This window comes from Eublepharis macularius, chromosome 5 (genome assembly GCF_028583425.1).
Source record: "Eublepharis macularius isolate TG4126 chromosome 5, MPM_Emac_v1.0, whole genome shotgun sequence".
Taxonomy (NCBI): domain Eukaryota; kingdom Metazoa; phylum Chordata; class Lepidosauria; order Squamata; family Eublepharidae; genus Eublepharis; species Eublepharis macularius.
Genome location: NC_072794.1, coordinates 172,992,754 through 173,001,699, shown reverse-complemented (window position 1 = coordinate 173,001,699; position 8,946 = coordinate 172,992,754). Strand labels below are relative to the sequence as shown.

At 47.4% G+C, this 8,946-nt stretch overlaps 1 protein-coding gene across 3 annotated transcripts in view; it reads right to left on the bottom strand.

Annotated features, from left to right (window-relative positions):
* Positions 1–919: 919 nt before the first annotated feature.
* KIAA1755 (KIAA1755 ortholog) overlaps positions 920–8,946 on the bottom strand; it is a 36,230-nt gene continuing 28,203 nt past the window's right edge. For 2 of the 3 annotated variants that reach the window (XM_054979210.1, XM_054979208.1), the window contains exons 12-14: positions 4,708–4,830; positions 2,981–3,172; positions 920–2,743 (exon numbers count right to left, since the gene is read on the bottom strand). In XM_054979210.1, coding sequence (XP_054835185.1) covers positions 1,793–2,743; positions 2,981–3,172; positions 4,708–4,830 — 1,266 coding nt within the window. In that variant the 3' untranslated portion in view covers positions 920–1,792. The remainder of the gene's footprint in view (positions 2,744–2,980; positions 3,173–4,707; positions 4,831–8,946) is intronic. The other variant, XM_054979209.1, reaches the window with a different exon arrangement.

Genomic DNA, 8,946 nt, shown 5'->3' with positions numbered 1-8,946 from the left:
TCACAACACACCCAGGGCTTTTTTTCATGGGGAACGCGGGGGAACGGAGTTTCGGCACCTCTTGAAATGGTCACATGGCTGGTGGCCCCACCCCCTGATCTCCAGACAGAGGGGAGTTGAGATTGCCCTCTGTGCCACTGGGCGCCACCATTTTCAAGAGGTGCCGGAACTCCGTAGCATGCCACAGGGCAATTTAAACTTTAAAAACTCCCCCCTTGTTCCAGCTGACACAAAGTGACGTCATTGTGCAGTCCTGGGAGCGTGCGTGCACTTTGCACGTGTGCATGTGGTACCAGGGGCACCACCTCCCGCCAGGAGTTGCCCCCTGTGCTTGCAACCCACTGAGTTCCACCACCTCTTTTTCCCAGAAAAAGCACATCCTTCTCCTCGTGAATAAGGTCCCGTCTCCCAAGTTCAGGGATACATTTCAGTGCTGGGCAGGAGACTGTAGATAATTCTCTACAGCACTGGGAAACACAAGCAAAACTCCAGAGGAGTTAGCCGTGTTAGTCTGTAGTAGCAAAATCAAAAAGAGTCCAGTAGCACCTTTAAGACTAACCAATTTTATTATAGCATAAGCTTTCGAGAATCAAGTTCTCTTCATCAGTTTTGATCAGGCATCTGATGAAGAGAACTTGATTCTCGAAAGCTTATGCTAATAATAAAATTGGTTAGACAAGCAAAACTGTGATTTTTGAATTGCTGTAGCTGGGCTCAGCTCTTGTGGTCATTTCTTATGTGCCCCGGGTCTGGGGTCAGGAAGGAATTTTCCTCTCCGCTAGATTAGCTGGCATTCATGGAGGTTTTTCTTCTTCTGAGCATAGAACAGGGGTCACTGGGGGAGAGGGAGGGACCGAGCTGTGAATTTCCTGCAATGTGCAGGGGGTTGGACTAGATGACCCTCAGGGTGCCTTCCAGCTCTACGATTCTGTGATTTTAATTCAGTAACAATGCAACAACATTATAGAGAGAAAAAAATACATTTTTACAAAATCTAATGGATAGGCAGAAGAAGAAGGAGTGTTCTTTTTTTTTAAATTGAAACCTAAGGAGTACCTTCCATTTGGGAATCTTTCCTTCGGAATCTCCTGCCACCCTTCCTTCTTAACGCCGAGATCCACACAATGTACAAGTCATAGTGCAATTGTGTTGTTCTGTATTACTTTTTTTTTTTTAAAAAAGAGCACAGCATATTTAGAACAGCCTAAATACAGCCCCTCGCTTCTCCCTGCAGTCGCGACTCATCAGCGAAACAGAGATAAAACAGTTTAAAAAAACCCTAATGGATAGGTGGAGGAAGGAAGGAGGAGCTATTCCTTTTCACTGAACCCTAAGTTGTACCTTCCGTTCCAGACAGAATGAAAAGTATGCCCCATGCAGAGAAAAAGCGTTTCCCCTCAGGTTTTGAAAAAGCATTTCGTTTAGAGAAGAAATGGGCTGTTCGTGGTTGGTGATGTCCAGGACGGCATCACATGGAAACAGGAAAAGAAAACACAGGAATTGGGTGGCTGAAATGGAGAAAATCCTCCATGTGAAAGCAGCCCTGGTGTTCTTTCCGGCCTAGCAGCCAGACTGCTGATGGAACTGACTATTTAAGATGGGAACTTGAAATGGCCAAGGTGGATAGACTCCTGTGCAGTAAGAGAGCTACACTTCTGGGGTACGGAGCGCCACCCAAGCAAAAATCAGGCTGCCATTTTTGTAGGCTCCAGGAACGTAACCGAGCACAAAGAAGTCTGTGGGAAGGTCACGAAGCAGAGCCGAGGAATTCCAGCTCACGGAGTCAATGAACTTATTGGGAGGCTGTTTTATTCAGTCCACTTGTGCTGTGGTTCTCTAAATAGACAATCCCCTGAGCTTTTCCCTGGAGCAGGGCTCCTTTGGGGCCGATGGATTCCATTGGTAATGTGGCACTGGAGCCCAGAGGCTCTTCCGTGGAGGTCTGGGAATCAGTGTCTTCCGAGGAAAAACTCCCATGTCGGGCGAGCTGGAAGTACTGGGCGGCTTCGTTCTTCCTGCTGCGCCGGCCTCTCCCTGGCACAGTTACGCAGGTCCAGTCTGTGGCTGGCAGGTCCTCACAGGTCCCTGGCAGGTGGTTAGCCTTTGGGCAAGAGGTGTGGGTGGGACGCATTAAAGGAGGAGGGGTCCGAGTGGGTGTGAGGAGACTTTCGGGGGACTTTTCACGGGGGTCCTGGCCCTCAGAGGCCGCCCTTTCAGGAACCACATGTGGAGAAGCAAGATAACCCCCTCCCCTTTCCATTTCTCTGTTGCCTGTGACGAAGGAAGGGTCCTCCCGAGAGTCAATTCTGTCCGTAGCCAGGTTCCTTCTGTTGTGTTCCAACAGACCCTCCTGGCCCTTGGCTTTCACCAGCCCACCGTCAAAGTAGGGCTCTTCACCCAGGACTTCGGGAGGTGGGTTCGAATTCATGCCAAGAGGGTTGCCCTTCACGTCACAGACCCTCGCCCCTCCGTCTTGGTTCTCCCGGCATTTGGCCAGCATGCCTTCCAGGATCTGCTGGGCCTCTTGGCATTTCTCTAAAGCATCCCTCCACACCTCTAGTCCCTTTGAGTTCCGCATGCTGGAAGCCTGCACCTTCATCCGCTGGAATTTCTCGGCGGAAAACTCCGAGGGCAGCTGGAGCGAGCGCTCAAATTCCTGCAGGGCCTCCATGCTCCAGGGCTCGTTCTCCCCAGCTCTCCACTGGGCCAAGCGTTGCTTGCAGTCGAGATTCAGCTGCGTGACCTTTGGGAAAAAAGAGCAGTCACCAGAGAATCACAGGGTTAGAAGGGACCTCCAGGGTCATCTAGTCCAACCCCCTGCACTATGCAGGAAATTCACAGCTACCTCCCCTCCCCCCCACACACCCAGTGACCCTGAGGTTTTTCCCGGGAGCAACCGTCCCCGTCTCCTGAGATGATGTAGCCAGCCAGGAGGGGGCAGAGTTCCCCATGGGTAGACGGAGGCCTTTCGCGCATTTACCTTGCCGTGGAACTTGAAGAGATCCAGCAGAATCTCCAGCTCTGCCCCTCTCATCTCCATTTCCATGTAGAACATGGTCAGCTTGGCCTGGAATGCCCCCTTGGCTGCCTCAAAAGCCTCCGTCTCGGGGAACCTGGATCCCTGGACCTTGGCAGCCTCCTTGGAGAGGGAGAGACCCCGGTTGTAGTGGACCTGAGCAGGGAAGGAAGTGAAAGGCATTGCGACAGAGCCTGCCTAAGCGCACTTTCTGGACCTCGTTATTAGGATCGGGACAAATTAGATTCATGGTGCTCAGAGGCCATTTACATTGGAGGACAAACATTAGGAGAAACTTTTGCGGGGCCTTCTTCTGATACTGTCGCCTGGCACTGGGATTCAGAGGTTTTCTGCCTGTTCTCTTTAGTCACCATGGCTAGTAGGCTCTGAGTCTCTCTACACAAGGTATCTTACACAAGGCTGCTCAAGTGTAAGGAAACACAATGTTAGCCAGGAAGCATAGTTTAAAAAGACCGAGCCAACGGAGATCACTCCTCAGAAGGTTTGTTAATTTCATCTTTGCTCCCCGAAGGCTTTGTCAATTTCACCTCTCCAGCCTAAAACTGTGTGGGATGGCAACCAGAGGGCAGCGAGGAATGGAAATGGGCTGGAGCTGCCTTCCAGAGCCTGGCTTGGACATGGAGAAGTTATAATGGGCGGAAGTTTCCCTTCTGGCATTTCACAGCCTCTTCACACAGCTCCAGTGTAGAGCAAAGCCTTTGCTCTGCCACAGGCTCAATCTTTTAAAACTATCCTCCTGTAGAGAGGTGAAATTGACAGAGCCTTCAGGGAGGTGAAGATGAAATTAGCAAACCATCTGAGGAGTGATCTCCACCTGCTCTGTCTTTTTAAACTATGTTTCCCGGCTAACATTGCATCTCCCTACAATTGAGCGCCCCCATGTAAGATGTCTTGCGTAGAGTGACTCTCTGACAGACTGCCCCTCCACGAATCTGTCAAATCCCCTTTTAAAGTCATCAGTGCTCATTGCAGTGAATTCTACAACGGAATTACCGACTATTTGATTGCCTTGACTAAAGGGGATTGTTTAGCAGCCTTTTTCTCATGATCTTAAGTTTAAAAGGGTGTGGAGGCCCATTCTGACCCATAAGGTGGGGCCCTTCTCTCTCCAGCCCAGAAATCCAGGAGCAAGAGGTCTGATGTTTCTTAGCAACCCAAAGAATAGAGCCCCAACTTCATCTCTTTATTGGTCTGTGAGACAATACCTCCCCACCCCTTCCCCACTACCTTTACAGCATGAACTGCCTTGCCAGTTGAGGGGTTTATATATATATTTGCTGAGGTTAAATCTTTGCTTCACCCTGGATATCAGCAACGGGAAGCCATGTGTGGGAAGGCGGGGGTAGAAAGTGGTATAATTAATTATTAAGGGGAAGAAAACTTAGGAAGATCAATGAATGGGGGGTGGAGAGAAGCTGGGATAAATGGTAACTGAGAAGCTGAAGCAATGTTGAGAACTTCTTTCAACAACTGAAATTGTGAACTTTAAGATTTCTGTAGTTCAAAGAATTATAGAGCTGGAAGGGACTATAGGGTTATCTAGTCCACCCCCCTGCACAATGCACAATATATCAGACACAAAATGGATCGTTTCCCACATTTCCTTTGTGTTTAATTCTGTTCCAGCCGAGCTCTGATGGAGTCTCTCTCTTTCTCTCAGCCCAACTTACTGTGGCTTCTTTGAAGAATTTCTTAAACCTCTGATAAGATTCTTCAGTGCTGTCCTGGCTGCACCCTACAGATCCCACTTCGCTGAGCTTCAGGTCGCCTTCTTCCTCCATCCACGAAGTAAGCTGTGGACAGAAGCAAAGGAAAATACCAGAACCCCACAGTGATCAAACCAGATCCACCCAGAAGAACTTTCTTTAGACCCTTCAGGTCTCAGAGTATGTGGAAGTCACTGATTCCCAATGGTTAGATCCAGCCCCTCCCTTGGGGAACAGTAACCAGGACCCTTTTCACACTACTTACTTGCTTACAAAACACTGCGGTATGTAGCGCAAAAAATGTAGAAGATAGCGTCTTCTAGCGGGAGTTTAGCGCGATGTTGCACAAAACTCTCGTGAGAAGACGCTATCTTCCGCGTTTTTTGCGCTACATATTGCGATGTTTCGGAAGCAAGTAAGTAGTGTGAAAAGGGCCCAGGTTAGAAAGAAGATGAGTAAGAGAAATTACTGGAATTAATCGACTGAAACTGTGGGGAGGGAAAGCCCTTCATAGAGTTGCTGAAAATATACTTATTAGGCAAGACATTGTGGAAAAAATATCTGCAGACAGATGGAAGCTGCTGGATGTTTTTATGAAATTAGATTGCCTTTTGATGTTACATTTCTCAGGAACTAAAAAAACGAGCAAATCACAATGCATTAAAGTCACGATGCAATTTAAAACAAAGCGATATGAAATTAAACTAAAGCAGCCAGTTGAAGAAAGACCAGAAAAAGCAAAGTATTTTAGCAATAGGGAGCGTCTTCCAATGCAGCCACTGGGCTCCCCCAGACCACGCCTCTGTAAAGGGAATCTGTTACCTGTGATAATGTGATAACCATTCATAGTCTCTATTCAGTCCCAGCTTGACAGAGTCAAATTTGCATATGAATTCTGCTGAATTGGAATCTACTGGACTCTTTTTGATTTTGCCACTCAGAGCAGTGAACGAAGTCAGAGTTGTTATTATCCCCACAATACAGCTGGGGAACCAGGGCTGAGAGGAGGGGCTGATCCAAGGCTACCTGCCAAGTTCATAGCAGCAGTGGGATTCGAACCTGCAGAGTGCTAGTTTGCAGCCTGGCCACTTAGCCACTATGCTACAGCAATAGCACTGCAACACAAGAAAGGAAAACAGATCCTTTCCCCCAAGAAGTATAGAATTGCACACTGAAGAACCATCAGACAAGCCAAGAAGTCAAGATGTGATACGAAAAGGGCGAGGGGCAATAAGGAATTGGTAAAACAAACACGCAGAGTCGATGAGGCCCTGGCAGACCAAACACGGAAACGCTTGGAACGGGGGACCCACTCTGGGCTGGAACTGGACGCATCTGGCTGGCAAAAGACCCACATTTTCATTTTCTTTTTTTACACTGAAACGCAAATACAGCGTTGGTTATTCATCTAGAAACCCTAGAGTGTTTATAACTCCGGCTGTGAAACTTGACAAACAATGCCAACCTGCTCAAAACCCCTGGACCAACCACTGGTTTCTCCATTGGAAATGTGTTCTTTAAAAAAACCCGTCCCAAGACGCAGAGATCCATTCTTGAATTTCAGGTGAGCGGGTGCAACTCTCATTCAGAGCTGCCACTGATCCTAATTCACATTGGAATAGGTGGAGCTAGGGAGAATTTGGGCTGGGGCTGCCAGTCACGGGAAAGGGCACTGAAGTATTCCTCTGACGCCATTTCACAGACTGAAAAAAAGGCCCCACCCAGGTTGCTTTCAGACCCGGTTGGGAAAAGATGCTGGTATCTGCATTGTGTCTGCCACGCAATGGGTGGGCATTTTCAAGCAGGAAGACAACAGGGGCCCTGCAGCAGCTTCTCAGAGCAAAAAAACAGCAAAGAGTCCAGTAGCACCTTTAAGTCTGACCAACTTTACTGTAGCATAAGCTTTCGAGAACCACAGCTCTCTTCGTCAAATGCATTGACAGATGCATCTGATGAAGAGAGCTGTGGTTCTCGAAAGCTGACAATGCATCTGACCAAGAGAGCTGTGATTCTCGAAAGCAGACGATGCATCTGACCAAGAGAGCTGTGGTTCTCGAAAGCTTATGCTACAGTAAAGTGGGTTAGTCTTAAAGGTGCTACTGGACTCTACTATTTTGCTACTACAGACTAACACGGCGAACTCCTCGGGATCTAAGAGCAAAAAATAGTGGCAGAAGATCCAGTCATGAAACTTCATGTTCCCTAGAAACACGGGAAATCCACCTGCACCTTTTGTCGCAAACGCAGAGAGCTTCCAGTTCTTAATTCGTTTCATCTCCTGTTTGTGTTGCTGTAATTAGTTTCATTCATTTACTTTAATTCACCTTATAAAAATGACACTTTAAGTGGATCTAAATCAACACGGTAAAAATGTATCAAAAATTAAGCAACCTGGAGGAAATGAGTCGTTCCCCAAAATCACGTCCCCAAACGTCATAAATAGGCTGTATTACACCCAATAAACAAAGTGAAAATTAAATCCTATTTCATGCTGCACTGATCCCTTTAAAATTAATAAACAGTTCTGTATGTTTTTGCAAACTTGCAGGTTCGAAGACGATTCCTCCCTAATTGGGTTTCAGTTATTGAGGTCAAAGTCTTTACTGAATGATTATTAACCGTGTTTCTACTCAGCGGCGGGAGTTTCTGTACAGTTGAAGACAAAGCAAAAGTCATCCCAGCAGAGGAGGGTGAGACCAACCCGCCACCTCTCATGGGGGGGGGGCTGCTAAGGGGAGCAGAAGGTCAGCAGGTGGGAACCGGGTGTTTAACCCATTCCCTGCCAGCCCTTTCTCCACTCAAAACTGCCTCCTTCCCAAGCTTCTACTACCTGGAGAACAGACCGGGGTACCAGGTTTCTTTGGGAAAATGGAGGGGGCCGCCATCTGAGATGCTAATTGTGCATGAATTGTTGTTCTTAATAATAATAATAATAATAATAATAACATTAGATTTATATACCGACCTTCAGGATGACTTAACACCCATTCAGAGTGGTTTACAAAGTACGTCATTATTGGTTGTTGTGGATTTTTATGTCATTATTATCCCCACAACAAAACACCCTGTGAGGTGGGTGAGGCTGAGAGAGCTGTGACCGACCCAAGGTCACCCAGCTGGCTTCAAGTGGAGGAGCGGGGAATCAAACCCGGCTCTTCAGATTAGAGTCCCATGCTCTTAACCACTACACCAAACTGGTGTCGCGGGAGATTATGCTACACAGGCGTCAGTGGCAGGGTTCAAGAGAAGACACGACACACCAAGCTTCGGTACAAATGGTGTATTATATAATTTACAGGTGGATATATTTACAGGTACTTTACGTTGACTGACAAAGTGCTTCGCCAGCAACCCGCAGAGCTGGAGCTCTTTACAATACAAGCCTTATAAATTACTTAGTAGCCTATCCCCACGCAGTGCTGCTGACTCACTGTGCCAGCCCAAATGACCTTGACATTTACAGAGAAGTGCATCACCTGGCTGGTGTCACATGATAGCTACCTGCCATCACTCTGTTACTACCGATGACTCTGATCAGTCACTGCTAGCTGCCTCATCTCTTTGTGTATTTTATTATCGTGACAACTGGTTCTTGGTTTTAAATGTATTTAATGTTTTTAATTCTGTATCAATCTTATTTTTGTATCCCGCTCTGAGCCTGCTTGTGGGGAAGGTGGGCTAAAAATCAAATTGTTATTGTTATTGTTATTAATGACGACGATGATAACAACAACAACAACTTTCTTGCACAGGTGGGAAAGTAGACGATAGGAGGAGGCTCAACGGAGCAGAAAAGGAGCAGGCGCTGTTTTCCCCTTTGGCTCTTTTTCTGGACTCACTGCAAGCCCCCCCGGCTGCTTTTTGATAACGGCTAGTGTGGCCGGATAGGAGTTCAGTGGCGCCTTAGAGACCAACACAATTTTCAGAGAGTAAACTTTGGAGAGTCAAAGCTCCCTTCAGACCAGAAGAAGGGAGCTGTGACTCCCCATAGCTTACACCCTGAAAATCTTGTTGGTCTCTAAGGAGTCACAGCAGGACTCGTATCTTGCTGTTCGACTGCAGACCCACACGGCTACTCACCTAAGCTAGGCTACTTTGGCCTGTGGACCTGGAGGCCCTTAGGGGTTTGTGGAGTCATGACATCATGCCCATCGGGTATATTTTTGCTTATTCCTATGCAGAGTCTTGCTTTGCTTTTTTTTT